Source organism: Lontra canadensis, unplaced genomic scaffold (genome assembly GCF_010015895.1).
Source record: "Lontra canadensis isolate GAN:19392208 unplaced genomic scaffold, GSC_riverotter_1.0 scaffold80, whole genome shotgun sequence".
Lineage (NCBI taxonomy): Eukaryota > Metazoa > Chordata > Mammalia > Carnivora > Mustelidae > Lontra > Lontra canadensis.
This window is the reverse complement of record NW_022631074.1, coordinates 8,793,729-8,815,622: the sequence shown is the minus strand read 5'-3', so window position 1 is coordinate 8,815,622 and position 21,894 is coordinate 8,793,729. Positions and strand designations below refer to the sequence as shown.

Below are 21,894 nucleotides of genomic sequence, written 5' to 3'. Positions count from 1 at the left end.
AAACTATGTACACAGGATATGAAATTTCAGGCCCTAGAGACCCATAAAACCAAATGGACAATAATATCTTCTGCATATTTTCAGGGCATTCCTGCTTAGGTTTACACAGCTAAACACTGTGTCTTCTGAATATCTGTTCTGGGACAGTGAGCCTATGAATAGGACATTTACTATTGATGTCCTTAGTGAGCACTTTAAGACTAAGGGACAAAAGTATCATGTATTAAAGCTTTATAAGGTTTACTTTGAGTATTGTAGAATTTTGTATGTTTGTGCATGTGAATATATATGTATACATATCCACATACTTAATTTACTAATTTATGTAGTAAATATTTAGTGCATAGATTTTATTTTTTTCTAAGATTTTATTTATTTATTTGACAGAGAGAGAGATCAATAATAGGCAGGGGGGGGGGAGCAGACTCCCTGCTGGCAGAGAGCCTGATGTGGGGCTCAATCCCAGGACCCTGAGACCATAACCTGAGCCAAAGGCAGAGGCTCAACCCACTGAGCCACCCAGGTGCCCCCAGTGCATAGATTTTAGATGAAAGGCACTATGTCAAGCCTTGGGGATCCAAATATTTATCAACAATCTAATAGAAAAAACTGACATGCAACTGAAATGCAGAGCATGGTAATAAGTACTATGGCAGGATAAATATAAGGACTTATAAAAGGACAATCAGGTCAGCATCAGCATCATGAAGGACATTACAAGTCACTTTGGAGAAATCATCAACCATAATCCATCACACAGAAAGAAACGGTACCAACATCTGAAAATTTTGTTACTCATTTTCTTATGACTAATGTGTACATTAATTATTTACATAATTATTTGATAACATACAGAAAGCCTCTATTGTGGCACTTAGGATACTGTTAGCATTATTCTTTTTCATTAAACTTAACATTCCCATCTTATAGACATAATACATTTTATTTATTTATTTATTTATTTTTGTCATTTAGGATACTTATATATTTCCTTATTATGCATCCATAATGCATGTTTACACACATCTATAGTTTTCTATATGCTTATCTTTCCTATATATTAATATACAAGAGGAAATTTAAAGAGTATAATAATTTTAGGGTGTTAGAAAGATACTGCCATATACTTTTATAGTTACTCCTATAGTCCTGTAGAAGTATCAGAGTTTTGACCAAATCATGCCCTTCACAGACATGACCATTACCATTTACCAAAGAAAAACACAAAACACAAAAAGCAAGTCCAATCTGATTAGAAGAAAATTATCTATCAGTTTTAATTTTCATTTCTTTGATTTTTAGCAAGAGTGAAGTTTTTTTTAATACATATTAGACAATTGCATTTCTTCTGAGAATTGAAAGCTCTTGTCCTTTGCCCATGTTTACCATAGTCCATTCATCACAAGTATTTCCCCAGCTTAACATTTATTTTCATTTTATTTATAATGACTTTGATGTATAAAGTTCCTGGGGCACCTGGGTGGCTCAGTGGGTTAAAGCCTCTGCCTTTGGCTCAGGTCATGATCCCAGCGTCCTGGGATCGAGCCCCGAATCGGGCTCTCCGCTCAGCAGGGAGCCTGCTTTCCCCCCCTCTCTCTGCCTACTTGTGATCTCCGCCTGTCAAATAAATAAACAAAATCTTCTATAGAAATAAAATTGCTATTAAACTCATCTATCTTTTGCTTTGTAATTTTTTTTTGCTTCTTCATTTACTAGTCAATATTTACCCATATTTACTTTTTCTTACAATTTTGTATTTAATGCTTATCTGCTTAATCCTTTGTAATTGGTTTAAGGGTATTTTCTTAGTTAAGGATTAACTGGAAATGTTTTATTTTTATTTTATTTTATTTTATTTTATTTTATTTTTTAAAAAGATTTTATTTATTTATTTGACAGACAGAGATCACAAGGAGGCAGAGAGAGAGGAGGAAGCAGGCACCTTGCTAAGCAGAGAGCCCGATGCGGGTGCTCGATCCCAGGACCCTGTGATCATGACCTGAGCGGAAGGCAGAGGCTTTAACCCACTGAGCACCCAGGTGCCCCTGGAAATGTTTTAAATAATTATTTTCCTTTGAAAAATTTTATTCAATGACATATACTTCCCCCATTAATTTCAGATGTTTTTCTTCACCAAAAAAAGATGTTAAATCTTTTTTTGTATATTAAGAACTTTTTTTCAAGGCTATGTCTTCTTTTCCTTTGATCAAAAACTGTTTTTATCTTCTCCTTAGGAAAACAAATTAATTCCTGAAATGTAAGCTAATTATTCATTAGTTGATTTTGATTAAATATACTTTTCAAGTTTTAAGGGGATATTCTTGGATGAGACTCCATTAAAAAAAATGACATATCCTCATGGAGTAGCACTACACTCGGCATTTATGTAACATTTTCATTATCTTAGCAACAGATGACATTTTTAATACTCAAATGCAATGCATCAATTTTTGGAAAATATTATGAAAATATGATGGATGTTCCTTAAGAGAACTTTTATACAGAAAATTAGGCAAAATTTCAGTAACAAAATAGAATCATGAGAAAAGTACCTAGTTCTTAGAAAGTAAGAATCTGAAAATAAAGGGGTTTCTATGCAAAATCTTACATAGCAAAACCATGTGTTTGTCATGTTTATACATTAAGTTTAGACAGTGTGGAATCTGAGGTTTTGTCTGGTTATTATAAATCTCAAATATTTATTCCTCTCATCTATTAACTAACAAATAAGTAGGCAATAATTTCCTCATCTTTTGACTCTAAAATTATAGTTTTCCCTTATAAATCAAGTCCTTGTTGGCCAAATGTATGTCAGATAATGGGTAATTTTCACATATTATGTTTATGATGCTTCTCACACCTTGACAAACTATAATAGGTTTAAAAGTCAAATAAAGGCAGGTGTATCACCTCATTCCCTCCTCTGAGACTGTGCAGCACCACAGGGAGAAAAATGAAAATTTATGGAAGTAGAATATGAAATTTAAGCAAAAAATAAATTAATATTAATAAGAGAAATTTTCAAAAATGGAACATTTGTAGAATAGAGAAAAATACCTAGTTCTAGATCATAGTATAAGAATGAGGACTTCTACCCTTGAAAGCTCATTAAAACTTGATCTAATCAGGGATGCCTGGGTGGCTCAGTCATTGAGTCTACCTTTGGCTCAGGTCAGATCCCTGAGTCCTGGGACTGAGCCACCTTTTGGGCTCTCTGCTCAGCGGGAAGCCGTCTTTTCTCTCTCCCACTCCCCCTGCTTGTGTTCCCTCTCTCACTGTTTCTCTCCCTTTCTCTGTCAAATAAGTAAATAAAATCTTTAAAAAAAAAAATTGGTGACTTTTTGCTCTACATTTATCATCATAGCTTTTATACATTGTGAAAATTAGAAAAAATATATTAACCATTTATTTTAAAAATTTATTTCTAACAAATAAGTCATTTTTCATATTAGTTAGATCTAATATTTACTTTAAAAATATCAATAAATTAAATGGTATGATATTTACAAGAAACTAGTCTTATAGTTTTATTAAATCAATAATCTAAGGCAAAACTGTTTAATAAGATTTGAACATGAAACTTTAAGATTTTTTCCCCACATTTAAAAATTTGGCATAAACAAATAATTAATCCTTTTATTTTAATTTATGCTACATTTAAAGTTCTAATTACTTGACTATGTCAAAGGTGTTATGTGTTTTTAGCATGGCCATGTTAGTTTCAGCTTAGTAATATAAAAGAAGATTCAAGCACTCTGCAATATTTTAACATGAAATTTCATATTGTGGGTTCTACAATATGAATATCCATTTTTTAAAAATGGATGATTTTTACAGAACAAACACTTCCCTGTCTGAATGTTCTGAGTTGAAAATGTTAAGATTTTAAGCTGTAAGAGTGAATTTAAACTCACTGCTCATCATGGTAACTACACGCTATTTAGAGTTTTTTGTTTTTTGTTGTTGTTTTTTTCCTTTGTACAAATGTTCCTTGGAGCCACCATTACTGTGCCAGAATGACAGTCTTCTCTGGAGCTTAACATTGCCTAGCAGTCATATAAGAGAAGGACTCTGAGGCTCTTAGATTACCTCGAAAATGCATCTAAGAGGATCTCTTGAAGAGTCCTTGATTTGATATACTGTCACTTCTCTTGTGGCTCCTTTTAAGATTTGTGACCATGAATACACAGTACTTCTCTAGTCTACTAGACATATAGAATTAGAGAATAGTAGAAGCAGTTGGGTTGGGGTTGATAAATTTACAAATGAAATAAGTAAGGATGACCCAACTGGAATGTGTACTGGTGGTCTTCCATCTATAGACAGTGATGATGCAGATAATGGTGACCTTCCATCTTCTGAAGCACAATTTGTTTTTTATATTTTCTTCTTAAATAGGTTAACAGACAGAAGAAAGATTTTAATGAAATACATGGAAAACCATGTTGAAAGAGTTAGTTAAATGATACAAGAGGTTGGAAATCTTTCTTAGGATATCTTTGAAATGAGAGAAAAGAACACTTATTGATAATATAAAATAAATATATATATATATTTATTATATAAGGTTTATATGTGCATCCTGCCTGATAGCTTATAGTTGAAGTCTACAGTCTCATGAGATTCTTTAAGGCACATGAAAATTGTCATCTTGTAAAATAAGTGTAAAACTAATATGAGATAGCAGCAGTTAGGTTAATAAAATTCAAATGGTGAAAAATAGTTTATTTTAGGAAATAATTTTGAATGTCAGTTACAGTTTAAATTTAAATATATAATTAAGTTGCATCTGAAATAGAGTTTAATTGTTCTGCTCTTAATACAAGTAACTCACATTTTCTAAAACAGCTAAATAAAAACAGTAGTTGAATCTTTTAAATATTCAAAACTATTCAGCACATTAAGTGTTTCTTCTTGTAAAAATAAGTATGAGGAACCTATTCCCAATTTTTAGGAATCTGAATGTGCAGTTCGTATCTACAACTGACCAACACACTTATCTTTAAGAAAAGTGATTTAAAAACTTAAAAATACAAAATTGTGACATAAGACATAACTATCAAATAAACATATCAAAATATAATCTAAACTCAGAGATAGAAACTAGTCAATCATTCACTATTTATACAAAGAAGCTGTGAAAGAGGAAGTATAAAAAAGAGGTCATCAATTCATATGAACATTATAAAGTAAAAGGTAATACTCATCTTACAACAGAGGAGTTAAATAAGTTTTTAAAGGCAAAACGAAATGGAATGAAAAGTACACTTCTATCCATATATATGTATATATATTTATCATCCTTGCCATATTATTTACTGGCTTTAATGAAAGATGACTTAAGAAATGTATAAGCTGGATTACAATTTAAAAAGATGAATATACATAATTCAAATTAACTCGTAATTGTTTTAAGAAAAAAAAACTTTTCTATCTTAGGGTATACTTTGAAAATGACTCAGTATAACAATATATAGTAGAGCATAAAGGTATTATAGTCATGGAGTCTCACCTTAGGTCTATTAGGATGTCAAAATAATTAGAATTGCATTAGGTACAATATGGAACTAACTTTCAATTATTTTGTTTTTAATCTTTCATAACTGAAAGCTTTGCTCAGTGCCTAACAAAGCAAATATGTGCTCAAACAACTAGGCTCTCTTTCATGAAACTAGACAAGTGAAATGTCAACATTCACTCCTTCTCATATCACTATTTAATCATTCATTACTTTATACATATTTTAAGTACTTGTCTACTGAGTAATATTTCAGGCACTCAGTTCTTGAAAGTGTGTATTGAATCAGATATCATATAACCTTTTTACTTAGGCAAACTTTCACTTCTAAATCAGAATGAACGACTAAGTGTTGGCTGCTCCTCAGTGGGCATAACATCTCAAACCCTCAAAAGTGCATCTTGTTTTCACTACCTGGCATATAGCGCAGTCCTGGGCACAACACTGTCACTGAGTATATTTTGTTTGCTGACTAACACGTAGAAGTAAATGGGAAAAACAGTGACATTATTATTTAGTAAAATGTTTTCGGGGCTTGCTTCATAAATGTGTGACTTACCAACCTGCATAGTTCCTTCACTTCACTTAGGGTTTTAATGCTCAGCTACTTCCATCTTGAAATTCTTAACAATTTTATCTTTGAAATCACGTTTTGTAAGTGAGTGTGGCAGGACAATGAGCATCCCTGAGAGCTTGGGGCCCTGAGTTTAGGTAAAGTCCAGCCTCTGGTCACCTTCTCACATATCCAAGATGTGTTTTCCTTGGCAGACTCCCCTGCTCTCTACTATGCAGTCTTCCAGTTCCTGCTTCACCCCTTCATTGTTGCTACCCTCCACCTGGGGTAGGTGATTGTGTTGACCACTGAGGAGGCAGGATCACATTTTTGGGGCATCTCCTATGTCCAGTGGGGGTCTGGACATGTGCCCAGGCAAGATCTAGGTTAGGTCCACTAGCCCTGGGGAGTGCAAAGCTGTGTGTGTGTGTGTGTGTGTGTGTGTGTGTGTGTGTGTTGGCCATCTGTGTTCTAAAGAGGCCACGTCTTACTGGGGCAAGTTTCTCACCCACCCTGTGCAGGTAGCTTTCTGGAAAGACGGTTTAAAGACCTTAACAGTTCTTCTTCCACTATGGGTTGAGAAGGCCTTGGGAACCTGGGGGTGTCTTCATTCTTCCTAAAAGAATCCCATGCAGGGGGAGTGCCCAGTCACTGGGTTGGATCAGTTCCTGGTGAAACCGCTCTCCCTCCTCCCAACCTTTCTGAGTATGGCTTACATTTGTCTACTCTGGTCTACTTGAAAAATATTTAGGGACTGTGATGGAAGAGGAGGGACTACAGGAAAATAATTTCATGATTTTGATAATTTTGCAGATGAGTTAAATATTTTTATATTTGAATTTAAAGGTGGCATTGAGCAATATAAAGATGAATGGTAAAGTTTATGCTAATAATTTGAAATTGTATTTTTTTGTTGTTGTTACTTATAAGAACATCAAATGGCAATTAAAAAGCACTATAACAAGTTGAGAGAGAAACTGCAGAAGGAAAAGGCTTTATATTTTAGTACCTTTAATGACCCCTTTTTCCTGCTTTTTGAACAAAGGGTCCTGCAGTTTCACTTTTCACTGGGCATCACAAATTATATAGCTGGAACTGACTGTTTAGAATCCAAACCAAATAGAAAAGTGCTGAGGAACACATGGAAGAAAAGAAAAAGCTATTTAATCTAAAGATTCTATATGGAATTTCAGTCTGATTAAAAGGTCAGCAATTTTTTTTCAATCTTTATAAATTAAAGTATTTAGGTATGAAGACATTTCACATTTTCAGTAATGATCAGGAATATCTGTCAACCTTGAAAATCTTTTAGTTTAAATCTTACACATTAATGCTTTTTCAATCCTTTATAATATTTAAAACAAGGAGGGTTTGGAAAATGTATTTTTAAAAACCTCGTACAAATCAGCTATCTAAATCAGCTACTTTATTTTGTAGGGAGAGTTTAGTTATGAAATTAAATTGGCTTCTGTCTCCAAACAAAGAACTGTATTGGAAATGAGCAAATAACTGGCTAGACATATGCCTACCATAAAGTAGAGCCTTATATCCTTTGGCAGATACAGATAATGCATGATATAATCATATACATTTATCTTCACTGATAACCAAGTTTATTTTTTCAGGATTTAAAATATTTTACTAAACAATCTTCTACCACTACTTTTCAGTTTGTATGAACAAATGCTGTTAATATTGTTAATGGAGTAGTAGAGGCGTTATAAAAGCAGTAAGATCTTATTAGTTTATACTAAAGAAAATACTTAGTCATCTTTCCTGCGAAATGTACAAATGAATTCCTCAGAGAAACAGCTGCTAACTCTAAGAGCCAACTGCTTAAAATGAAGCTTAGGATTAAACATATTTTTTCCAGCAAGTATGATCACTAAGAAAAACCATGATTGCTATTAAAGGATAGGTTAGTGTTGATTAAAACCTTTTGTTGAAAATTCTGTAAGCACAGCACCAGAGGATTTAGTGAGCACGAAATTTAGTATGTGCTAAAGAAACTATATGCAATAATATTTTCTTGTTACTTTCTAGACAAGAGTCTGCTTAAATTTAAGGCTTTGCCCTTTTTATTCCCATTGCCCGGAATAGCCTTTTATGTATTCGCAGGTTTTCTCTTCAACTTGTGATCTGCTCAAGTGTTACGTTATCAAGAGAGGTAGTTTTGGATTTCCCCAAGTAAAATGCCTCCTTCTTTTTCTTCCAAATCTCCTACTCTGCTTAGTTCTTCTTCATGGGATATATCACTACTTGCCTTTAGAATATATAGTAACCAGAAAAGCAGGGGAATGTAACTGGTTTTTGTTTGTTTTTCTCCTTTATTTGCTATACCTCTAGTATGTAGAATAGTTCCTGCCACACAGTAAATATTCAATATTTTTGAATGAATGAATTAATAAATGAATTAATGAAAGATAATTCAAACCATCTCTAATTTCTGTTAACACAAGTCCATGGATATTTACGAAGTTATAGACAGTGGAGGTTGAGAATATTCTTAGTCAAAACCACATAATCTTTGCTCTCAAAAAGCTCATATATTGGTTGGAAAAGCAAAATATGAAAAAAAATATATGGTTATGTTTCAGTGAGATAGGAACATGTGTACTATTGAACATAACTGACTGGGAGCAGTTCAATTTCTGCACGTGTTGACTGAGAGCTGAGCCACTGACTTACCTCAGCAAATTAACTGCTAAAGTCTAAGGGACTTTTCCAGATCATTCATTTACCCAAAAGATATATGCCACAAAAAGACACTAGACTTGGAGGTAATTTGACATTTCTCGGGAGTAAAAAGTTTGCAATCATCCAGGCTCTATTATAATTTAATATTTGGCTGAACCACAAAATCATTTAGTTATGATTAACTAGACCAACATTTCAATTATCTTCCATAAAGTAAATATTCAGTGCACTTCTCAGAGCAGAAACACTTCCTGAGGAGATAGGAACATTTTATACTCGGATATAAGTTGTTTGTAGTTTTTGATATGTAATTTTCTTGTGTTTAAAAAATATGAAAAATATAAATAATACAGCATCTCTCTTAAATTATCATTATTGGCTTTTAAAAAATGTCATTGGCTTGTAATCAGTGTATATTTAGTAAGCATTTAAAACTTCTATACTGATTTTTTTCTCACTTTGAATAGACTTGTGCAGATTTTGGAAAAAATAATTATTTGCTGTCAAGATTTTTACAGGACTGTGAGAGGTATCCAGAGATAAAATGATTTAAAATACAGATATAAAAATAAACAAACATTTATAACATCCCTAATTACCTTCTCTAGCAATGTATAAAGGTTGGCTTTTGAAATAGACATCTCAAGTTTGTAAATATATACAAATTCTGTTTATTTAAATCTATTTTCAATGTTAGTTCAATTAATTATTGCTGCCTGAGCAAATATATGAAATCTCCAATCAAATTGTGAGCCCAAGGCAAGACCTATACCGAATAGTCACCCAAGGGCAGAGATAGAAGTGTTATTTTAAGGAATTAGACAACTTGGTTCTGACAATAATTGCTTTAAAGTCCTGTTAGCAAATATCAGCAGAATTGGTTTGTAATTTAGCATTTCTTTCACTTTGAACATTGTCCCTAAAGGTTTTTGCACATGTCAGGGTATCTACAAACACAATTTGTTTCAGGTTGACTATCCACGATTAACATTTTCCTTTACTCTCTATGACCTGAATAATTCCTTTTACTGAACTACACACCTTAGTTTTCCTATCATGCACTGAAGATTAAAATAAAATGTTTTCTAGGTGTTGTTTTCTAAATGAAACACCTTTAAAAACCATTTAAATAAACTATGAAAATAGAAGATTGCAAAAATAGCTCTTAGGGATTATAGAAGTCAGTTAATTAAGGTTTACTGCAAAGATTCCTAATTATGAGAGTCATAGTTTTAAGTCTATAATCTTATTTATCCAACCAGAATCAGAATAATCAAGGAATGTTTCTCCTAACTACAGCTAAGTGGTTGTAAGTGATTTGGAATTTTTTATATTTGTTTAATTGTAAACAGATAGCAAACAATTAAGTCAGGGTTATTTAATATGCTTTCCTTAATGTTTCCTAAATATGAGAAAAGATATATACATATTAGTCAACTACATGAAGGAAAAGGCTATTTAATGCAAATGTCCTCATTATCTCCATGTTCTGCACTGTGCACATAAAAAGCAGTAAAAACATAATTCAGTTGTCTATACTTTTCGGTCTCTAATATTTTATCTCCTTACTTAAACAAGAGTCACCTCATGAATAAAATTATTACTCTGCTGATTTTTTCCCCTATTTGTGGCCCTGATAATATAGCAGTATCTTCTGCTAAATGGGTGATTCTCTAACTTGTCTTGGCTATTCTATAGACACTCACTCCTTTATCCAAATTTTAAGTTAAAACTTCAGCTCAAATTCTGATGTACCTCTGCAATATGTCAACTTTTTAGACGCTTTTGTTACACTGGTCATCATTACCTAATCTGTCAATTGCTTAACCTTTGCTCAGAATCCTTTCCCTTGACGCAGTCTCGTTTTACCTACTCATCTCACAGAACAAAACTTAATTTAAATGCCAGTTCCTCAGGAAACCTTATTCCTAGATTTAGAGAATACATGCTTTCAGAGCACTCTGCTCTTCTCTTTAGTGGGGCTTACCGCCTACTAATTACGTATTTGTCAAATTCTTTTTTTAATTATCTGCTCCCCACCAGAGTGTAAGGTTCATATGGGCTCACTCAGCAATGTATCTATGTTGAATAAATTAAAAGTTTGTGAAGAGCATGTATCAGTTTTCCATTTTAGCTTAAAAACAATGATATATAACCTACAGATAAAAAAGAGAGAGAGAGAAAAAGAGAGAAAAAAAAAGAGAGAAATCTTGGTGGTCCTCCCAGTCCAACAAAATTGCAATGTGTTATCTACTAAATAACTTTGGAAAGTGACTTTCAAGTTGCTTCAAAGAGATCTTCCAAAGATACCCAACTGAGATGATGGAAAATGCCTTCTTAATTTGCAACAGTAAATCTATTATCTTATTAAGGCTGCCACACATTATAACAGCTGAAGCCAGCTTCTGGGAGACTCCAGTTACTATAAGGTCCTTTTTTAATCCAACAGTAGGATATGATATTAAAAGCATAGGGGTGCCTGGTTGGCTCAGTGGGTTAGGGCCTCTGCTTTCGGCTACGGTAGTGATCCCAGGGTCCTGGGATTGAGCCCTGCATCGGGCTCTCTGCTCGGCGGGGAGCCTGCTTCCCCCCCAACTCCCCTCTGCCTGCCTCTCTGCCTCCTTGTGATCTCTGTCAAGTAAATGGATAAAGTCTTTAAAAAAAAAAAGCATAACTGATACATGCATGGATTGAGCTATTTTATACTGTTACCATTGCTTAAATCATCTGCCTTTTTAAAGATGTGATATTCTAATGTAGGAATTTCAGCACAGAGAAGACAAGGCTTTCTTGGTGTTTCTCAAAATTGTGACGTGGGGAGAGTCACTTGTAAGGCTGATCATGATATTCTTCTTTTTTTTTTTTTTTTGGTTAGGGCCAGGTAAATGTGTTTTAATATTCAATGGCTCACTACCATCCTGTATACAGGACTATTTTTGTTGTTTTTTTAAAGTTTTTACTTGAATTCCAGTTAGTTAACATACAATGTTATATTAGTTTCAGGTGTACAATGTACTGATTCAATAATTCCGTACATCAGCTCATGCTCACCATGAAAAGTGCTCTCCTTAAACAAATCACCTATTTAACCCATCCCCCCATATCCCTTCCCTCTGATAATCATCTGTTTTTTCTCTATAGTTTAAGAGTCTGTTTCTTGGTTTATCTCACTTTCTCTCTCTCTTTTCACCTTTGCTCATTTTTTTTTCTTAAATTCCACATATGCGTGAAATCATATGGCATTTGTCTTTCTCTGAATGACTTAATTTGCTTAGCATTATACTGTTTAGTTCTATCCATGTCATTGCAAATGGCACAATTTCATTCTTCTTTATCATTGAATCATATTCCATGGTATGTATACCACATCTTCTTTATCCATTCATCATATATGGACATGTGGGCTGCTTCCATAATTTGGCAATTGTAAATAATGCTGTTATAATCATAGGGATGCATGTATCCCTTCGAATTAGTGTTTTGTATTCTTTGGTAAATACTCAGTAGTGTCATTCTGGATCATAGGGTAGTTCTATTTTTAACTTTTTAAGAAACATCCATACTGTTTTCCAGAGTGACAGTGCTAGTTTGCATTCCCACCAACAGTTAAAGAGGAATCTTTTTTTTTTTTTTCCACATTCTCACCAACATTATTGGTTTTTGTGTTGTTGGTTTTAGCCTTTCTGACAGGTGTGAGGTGGTATCTCATCGTAGTTTTGATTTGCATTTCCCTGATGGTAAGTGATGATGAGCATCTTTTCAGGTATTTGTTTGCCATCTGGATGTCTTTGGAGAAATGGCTATTCATGTCTTCTGCCCATTTTTAATTGGATTATTTGTTTTAGGTGTTAAGAGTTTTATAAGTTCTTTATATATTTTGGATCCTAACCCTTTATTCTATGTATCAGATGCAAATTATCTTCTCTCATTTCTTAGGCTGCCTTTTAGATTTGTTGATTGTTTCCTTTGCTGTACAGAAGTGTTTTTTTATTTTTGTTTTAGTTTTTGTTTTGTTTTGTTTTGTTTTTTTGTGCAGAAGCTTTTTATTTTGATGTGGTTCCAATAGTTTATTTTTGCTTTCGTTTCCCTTGTTTTAGGAGACGTATCTAGAAAAAAGTTCTATGGCTGATGTGAAAGAGATTACTGCCTATGTTTTTTTCTAGAATTTTTATGGTTCCAAGTCTCACATTTAGGTCTTTAATTCATTTTGAATTTATTTTTGTGTATGGTGTAAGAAAGTGGTCTAGTTTCCTTCTTTTGCATGTTGCTGTCCAGGTTTCCCAACACCATTTGTTGAAGAGACTGTCTTTTTCCTATTGGATATTCTTTCTTGCATGCTTGTTGAAGATTTGTGGGCTCATTTCTGGGTTTTCTATTTTATTCTACTGATCTATGTATCTATTTTTGTGCCAATACCATATTATCTTGATCACTACAGCTTTGTAATATAGTTTGAAGTATGGAATTGTGATGCCTCCAGCTTTGCTTTTCTTTTTCAAAATTGCTTTGACTATATGGGGTCTCTGCTGGTTCCATACAAATTTTAGGATTGTTTATTCTAGTTCTGTGAAAAATGCTAGTGGTTTTTGATAGGGATTGCATTAAATGTGCAAATTGCTTTGAGTAGTATAGACATTTTATTAATATTTGTTCTTTCAATCCATGAGCACGGAATGTCTTTCCATTTCTTTTTGTTGTCTTCAATTTCTTTCCTCAGTGTTTTTATAGTTTTTAGAGTACAGGTCTTTCATCTCTTTTGTTAGATTTATTCATAGCTATATTATGGTTTTTGGTGCAATTGTAAATGGGTTTGATTCCTTGATTTCTCTTTCTGCTGCTTCATTATTGGTGTATAGAAATGCAACAGATTTCTGTACATTGACTTTGTATGCTACAGCTTAACTGAATTTGTTTATCAGTTCTAGTTTTTTTTTTTTGTAGAATCTTTAAGGTTTTCTATTTAGAGTATCATGTCAACTGCAATTCTTTCTTACCAATTTGGATGCCTTTTATTTCTTTTTGTTGTCTGATTGTTATGGGTGGATTTTCTAGCAATATGTTGAATAAAAGTGGTAAGAGTGGACATCCTTGTCTTTTTTCTGAAGGTCATAATATTTCATTAATTTTTTGGCAATATTTTAGCTCAGTTAGGTCCTTTATGTACTTTTCAAATAAAATTTAAATATATTTAGATTTTTCTTACTATTTACATCTAAAAGAGAGTTAAATTAACAATAATTATTTCTTAATATTCTTCAACAAAATGAAATTTACTGGGGAGGCCTGCTTAGTAATAGTATCCTTCCAGAACGTATAGTCTCAATAGATGGATACTATATTTTATTTTGTGCCTAATTAAACTTCTGTCTTCAAAGCAATACAGTTTTAATGATTTCTCTCATTTTAAAAATGAGAAACAATTTATATTCTGTCTTTTGCTAAGTGAGAAAGTAGAGTAAATGAATTCTCTTTTAATCCTAGAATGAAAGACTGCTCAATGCAATATGTATGAAATTATGTAAAGAAAGGTACATATATATTTTATTTAAAGTGAAATACTGCTTTTATCACCCAACTTAATTATTTATACCCTATGGTTAAGAATGGCTGTTCTGAGTTGTATTTTTTTGACCCAGTGGGAGCCAAAATGCTTTAGATGTCATCTGCTAATGTAGAGAGGAACAGAAGATGCTAATCTCTTATATCCTGAAGATCTATTTGACCAGACTTTGTTGATACTATGGGAAAGAAGGAAAAAAAAGAGGAAATAGGAATTCCTCTTTAAAAGCCATAAAGCAAATTCTATGATGTGTAGTTATTTGCTAAATGAAGGGTAAAACTGCATGGTATATACAAAGTGATGATTGTACAGTACTATGTGACTTTGCTTTATTTATCAGATCTATTTCTGAAGATTATCAGCAAAGTGAATTTATGTGTAACCATTTAAAGTTTTTAATAGAATACTAAAGTTTCTTTCTACACATCTTACAGGTTTAGCAACTTTCTAAAATTTTGCAATTATTATAGATTCAAAAAATATGTATAGTGAGATCCCATACACCATCTACTCAGCCTCCACAGTGTTAACTATCTGCATAACTATGGTACAAAATAAAACCCAGGAAATTGACATTAGTAAAATCCACTGTGTGTGTGTGTGTGTGTGTGTATGTGTGTAGCTCTATGTAATTTATCACATACGCAGCTTCATGTAACTGTCACAACAATCAAGGTATGTAACTGTATTATCACCAAAAGGCTCTCTCCTGCCCTTCATGACCATATCCCTCTCCCCCAGTTCCCAGCTTTGGCCACCACTTATCTATTCTTCATGTCTATAATTACATCATTTCAAGAATGTTATATAAGTGAATCACACAGTATGCATCCCTTTGAAATTGTCTTTTTCACTCAGCATAGGAGCTCTTAAAGTTCATATAAGTTGTGTGCATCAATAATGTGTTCCCTTTTATTGCTGAGTAATGAAATCAAACTTGCTGATACACTATTCTTGAATTCTAGCCTCTAGAACTGTGAGAAAATAAATTTCTGTTGTTTAAACCACATAGTTTGTGGCATTTGTTACAGCATAAGAACAGTTTTATCTTTATAAATTTGTATCACATATATATGCTCATATACAACACTCTCTGTTATAAGTAAATCATTTGTGTGCCCACATAATTTATGAATGCTTCTCGAAGGGAGTTTTTAAAATCTCTGATGCTTTTCCTGTATCATGTACTGCAACAAATCATGTTATGAGGGAACTAAAGAGAATATATTCTTACACGAATCATAGGGGTATTTGTGCCTATGTTATAGTAAAAATCTATACTGTTATGAAGGGAATATTTAACTGAAAGCAATTGGATTTTTTAAAAAGACTATTCAACAACTTTTTGCAAATGATACTTAACAACAGCATTTGGATACATTTCTGGATATTTTTTGCTTTTTCTTTTCAGAGTAGATCACAATTAAGCATGTTGGCTGCAATGTTTTTACAACATAGATACGAATTATACTTAACATAAATTCTTACTATTTGCTTTATTTGATATGGAAAAGGAATGACAGCATAAGTGGAGTAACTGAATTCCAATTCCCTTAGCAACATTTTTTTTAGCAACATTTTTTTTTTATCTGACATTTGTTGGTAAGTAATATGGACTTGCTCATTAAGATGTATCTGTACAGGATTATATCAAAAGCAGTATATAAACATTGCTGAGAAGCATTATATCTAATTAACCTCACTAATAAGAAGTAATATAAAAATCTTCTGGACCTTAGAAACCAGTAAGAACAACAACCAGAAGATCACCTTTTTATAGGTGTATAGAGTATACAACTGCACCTCAGTGAATAAGGCCCACCAGGGATATTATGCATGAGAAGGGAATTATGAGTTTGTTTAGAGAGAATACCAATGGAACTTACCATCTTGATCCGTAGTCACTGTTATAGCTGTGAATGGCTTGGGAGAAAAGCTCAACTCAGAAACTCCATTCATGGCTTCTATTTCAAAGGTGTAATTCACGTGAGACACAAAGTCAAGTACTATCACAGAATTGTTGATCAAGCCAGAATGTCTTGGGATGAAGCGGAGTCCTCCACCACAGTCCTCACACTGGCTGGTGTCTAAGCCACATTTCTTACAGATTACACTGTATGTGAGATCTTTCCTCCCTCCTGTGTCACTTGGTGGACTCCATTCCAAAATAAGGGCCGTTTCATTGATGTTAAAAGCCACATTCCTAGGAGCTGAAGGTGGCCCTAGAGAAAAGCAATTAAAAAACAAATGTACATGTGTAGGACAATGAATTAGAAGGATGCTAACTTGAAAACTTCATCAATAAACATTTGTCTTGTATATTAGTTTGAGTTTTTCTGATGGGAACCATAAAGAAATATGGTTAAAAACATCTGATTAAGCCTGGAAGTCTTGGGTGGGGGGGAAAGATGGCCTCTATCTTAACTTTGGTATATGAATATGAAAATATCAAAAGCCCAAAATATCTAAAAGATATGGTAATTACACTTTGAAAATTTGTTTACTGGACTATATCATAAGCAAAAATGATTTTAAATTATGTGATGGTTTTAATTACATTTTAATAATTATATCACCATTTTCAAAATTTGAAAAAAAATACATACATATACAAAAACACAATATGTTTCTTAATATTTTTCCATGTGGATCACATTGTACAGAGTACTTAATAAACTTTAACTACTCCAGTCTTTTCTTAAAATTGGGCCAATAATCTTTTACACTTATGTGAGTACTTTAAATCCCAGTTTAAAAATAAACAAACCTCAGTTTTGTATCATTCCTTGTATAAACATTAACTAAAGGTCTACTAGGAGTCAGCACTACACTATGTGTGAAATAATACAGAATCCTATCTGTAAGAGAATATGCTTTTGATAGATTCATTGTATAAATATAATAAAATAACAATCTTGTCATATTTTAGAACGATTAGTTTTAAAAAATCTAAAACAATTCTTTAAATTTCTGATATCAAGAAAGTTTGCCTAGAAGGAGGTATAGAATTAGCTGCAACCTTCTTTTTACAGAAAGAAATTCAAGTTTTGGTATAGGGTCCTTTTGGATCTCGAGATACAGTCATTCACTCATGAAGTAAATATTTTTTAAGTGACTACTATGTGTTCCAGATCACCTGTTAGATTTGGGACTTACAGTGTGAATGTAATAAATTCCTACTTTGTTATATATATTTAAGTTGAATGGCAGGCAAACATTAAAAGAAGAATAAAATTCAAATTATAATAAGTACAATTGCAAACATCAAAAGGAAAGGAAGTGAACTAAACATTAACAGGAGGACCATGGGTGCCTGGATGGCTGTCAGTTGAGTGTCTGACTCTCCATTTTGGCTCAGGTCATGGTCTCAGGGTCATGGGATCAAGCTCCACATCAGGCTCCATGTTCAGTGTGAAATCTGCTTGTTCCTCTCCCTCCTGCTCTTCCTCCCCCGTTCCCGTGATCTTTCTCTTGCTCTCTCTCAAAATAAATAAATGAATAAATGAGTAAATAAATATATATATATATATATTTAAAAAACCCAAACATTATCAGGAAGACTAATCTGAGAATCATTATGAGAAAGCCTCATGGAGATGGTGAGGAAGAGGATGTTAGAGGAGTGAGAAGTATTAAGGGTAGAAGGTTCTTTAGTCAAGAAAGATCTGAAAATAGTCAAGGAATTGGCAGATAACCACTATGGCTAGAATGCAAAAGGAAAAAGAAAGAAGTGAGCTTTAAGGAAGAGGAAGGGGTTGGAAAGTGTAGGACTCCTAGGCTCATTGTAATGAGTCTGGATATTTTTCTATGCACAACAGCAACAGGCTTAGAGATTTTATATATGGAAGTAAAGTGTTTAAAAAAGAACATTCGGGTTTTCTGGCTGCCATGTATGGAGTAGTTTGAATAAGTACAGGGGACTCATTACTGAGATTTGTTATTCAGTGTTAGAGTAGTATAACATTACTCATAAATTTACATGATTATGTGTTGGGTTTGAAATATTAAGAGTTGTTATTTTATATTTTTCTTTTTCTTTTTGCTGGATCCTGATAACAGCAGCCTGATGAGTAAAGGCTTCAGTCATCTGTACATATATTACCTAAAGCCTGACCTAAAAATGGAACGGTTAGCTTTTCTAACAGGTTTCTGCATACTTTGTTTTATGCCATTTCATGTTTCAGAGAGTTACAGAAGTGTCTTTCTTCAGAAGGGAAAATATGGAAGGTATTATAAGCTAGAGGACGAGGACATGTGTAGCTTACCTCCAACCTAGACTTATGCCTGGAAGATAAAGATACATTATCATTATCATAATAAGGCCTTCCTACAGAATGACATATTCATATTGTTGCTCTTTTCTGTTATTTATAAAGGAAAACATGAATTATTATTCACTTATATTTTCATGAATAGGAAGAATGTTATCAATTATGTCACGGGTGTCTGCAAGTGTATAACTGTCCGACTGGAGATACTTTAAAAAAAAAAAAAAAAGCAGACACCCTTCTTACTCAAGGGCCCTTATACCAATTTGCATGATGATTAAATAGCTTTTTAATTGCTGTTAAATTATGCCAGCTAAACTGTGATTTCATGCAAATATTAAGCTGTAATGACATGCAGTGAATCATTTACTAAGATTTAGAACTTGGAACAAAGAGAGACAATTAATTCTAATCCTCAGATTCAACTAAATTATGTGTCACTGGGCTTTTATGAATGTGGCCTGATTGCTTTGTTATCATTTATAAATTATACAAAGATTATGTGACATTGAGAAAAAAACTTGGCAGCAATAACCCTTTTGGAGATATCTATATTGAAAACTCTTAGGGATTTCCTTATGTTGACTTTTTTTTTTTCTTTAGAGAAACAAGTAATTCACATAGAAGAAAAGCAATCTCCACACTTCACCCTCCAGACTGACTTCATAAGAGAAGGGCAATTAGTCTGATTTGCAACTGGACATTTTTCAAGTCCATCACATAATAAACCTTACATTAAAACCACAATTTTATTTCTACTAGTTTGTATCCAGAAAATACATCTTTAATCTTCTTTTTATTTTTTTGCTTCAATTTGGGTCCCCCTTTACACTTTTAAAGAATAAAGGAATAATACTCTAAAAGCAAACTTCTGAGAAGCCTAGGACAGTGCTGTCTTTTCTCTTCCCAGAAAAGCATTTGAGTTTGCAGCTCCCATCTTCCTCTGAGTAGCAGAGGCCAGGTGGGTTACAATTTTTATTTTGTTTTATTTCATCTTATGTAAAATGTTTTTAAACAGAACTGCATTTCCCAAAATATATCCTGTGCAGTATCTCTAATCCCATGAACTATCACACAAAAAAACTAGTTTAGTATTCCAGTTAAGACTCCTCTGGCCAACTTGACAGTGAAACAAAAGTAACACAACTTGTTTCTCTTCCTTGAATCCAAAATTCCCAAACATTTGTTTATAGAACCTTATTTTCCAAGAAGCATCTATAGGAATACTAGCATTCTGCAAAACAGGCTGACACAGAAGGAGAGCGAACGTAAGGATCATATTTCAGTTACTACATCAATAGTTGTGGATTTATATTTCATGATTATAATTGTAGAAATATGCTAACTCACAAATAAATAGGCCCTTATTGCTGACTGGAGACTGAGTATTCATCTACCGTATAGCTAATTGTGTTTGTAGGTGCATTTTCTAACCTTAAGAACAATGAAAATTTGATCCAAATAACTGAGGAAATCAAGTCATGGAAGGCTACTGTTTATTAAACTATATTTTATTAGTTACTATTTGGCAAAGATTTTAATATGTTTGTTAATTTAATGACTATCATAAATATAGTAGCATTTCCTAATAAAAAAGAAATTTCTTCTTATATATGAGCTTACAAATGAGAGAAAAATATTTCTGTGTTGATCTATGTCAAAGAGAACATTTAAAAAATATATTGAACCATCTAGAGATATTTGGGTAAATACTTTTACAATGAGTAAATTATAAAATTTGCTAAAAAAGATAAACACATAGAAATAAATGAAAAAGTATATCTCTAGATTTTAGTAATGTACTGAAAATATAGGTTGTCAGATTTGCATATGCACATAATTTAAAACTCTAAAAGTCACCTCGTTTTTTGAATTATCACTATTAACTTTAACTTTTATCTATAAGTATATTGTTAATATAATGTCCTTCCCAAATGATTTTTGAAAAATGTAATTAACAGGAGTAAATGTAAGCAGAATTTTATATTTTCCTTCTCTAAGCCACTTTGTGCTCTAAGTTCTGTTCATCCAATATTTGTACATTTAGAAATGGATGATGAGTAATCACAAAAGGGGGGGCTTCATCCTCACCAGAGGGAAGATAAATCAGTTTAGTCAGATAAAGAAATGAGGTCCAGGAAAGTATTATAGTTATGTAAAGTTCACGCACTGTGTTCATGGTGGGATGATACCTATGTCTTCTCAGGTTTAAAAAAAAATTTTTAATACTGCTATGTGTATTCTTCCTGTAGATAAAAAAATTCTGATAAATAAATATTTAAAGTATTTTATAGTGCTTTGCTTAGAGAGTATTGTCAAATACAAATTTTCAGAACATACAGATTAATGAGAAATTTATTGCCTTCCAATGACAGATTCTTTTTTTAATAATGTTATCTTGGAGCACTTTATAATAATGTTATATACAGAAGAGCAATTGAAAATTAAATCTTGCTATTAAATTAAGTATTGCTCAAAATACAACAGAATGCACATTTCAAATCCTTTAGTCAACATATTTTCATTTTCTTCAATATTTTTACACCAACTTCAGTAACCAAATTGATGCCAAAATTGACTTACTATCCATTAAGTGTTTTCATAGTACTGTGAATGATGACTTAGATAATTCTTTTCAGATTCTTCATTATTTCTAAAATTCACAGTTAAAGAAAACAAAAATCTAATAGACCAGATACAATTCACTTCCAAAATAAAACCTAAACCTCTCAACCTTTTCACCATATTTCTTTATAACCAGGCCTCTTGCTTCCTTTTGCTGCATCTCAATGCCTTTGTGCATGCTGTTCCTTTAAGTCCTTTTGCTCTGTGGAAGATTCCTACTCATCCTTCGTCTTCCAGTTTAGGTGTTACCCGCTTTGTGACACTTCCTTATTGGTCCTCAGGCAGAAAGGAGCACTTTTATACCTTACAGGCATGATTTTTAAAAATAAAGCCAACATTTTTGAGCACTGATTTTGTTCTAAGAAGTGTACTTAATATTCCATGTGATTTACTTAATTCAGTTATCATGATAAACCCAAAAGGTAATGATATTCCATGTGATTTACTTAATTCAGTTATCATGATAAACCCAAAAGGTAATAATAATCACCATTTTATAGAAGATGTGACTAACAATAAATGTATAAATTACACTGAAATATGCGTATCACTGTATACAAGTCTAACATGGTCTAGCTTGATCCAGAGATAATATGTGCTTTAACTAAGGGAAAAAATAGAATGCATGGTTTTGTGTAATCCTCCACAAAGTTTTTTTTCAAATAGTGCCAAT

The 21,894-nt window shown here is 32.7% G+C and overlaps 1 protein-coding gene across 5 annotated transcripts in view; it reads right to left on the bottom strand.

The window, feature by feature from the left end:
- Positions 1-21,894, bottom strand: part of EPHA6 (EPH receptor A6) — an 835,383-nt gene that overhangs the window by 412,613 nt on the left and 400,876 nt on the right. For all 5 annotated transcript variants that reach the window (XR_004385536.1, XM_032882241.1, XM_032882242.1 and 2 more), the window contains one exon: positions 16,215-16,550. Coding sequence is in view for 4 of the 5 variants with exons in the window: in XM_032882241.1 (XP_032738132.1) it covers positions 16,215-16,550 (336 nt within the window). In the remaining variant the exon portion in view is untranslated. The remainder of the gene's footprint in view (positions 1-16,214; positions 16,551-21,894) is intronic.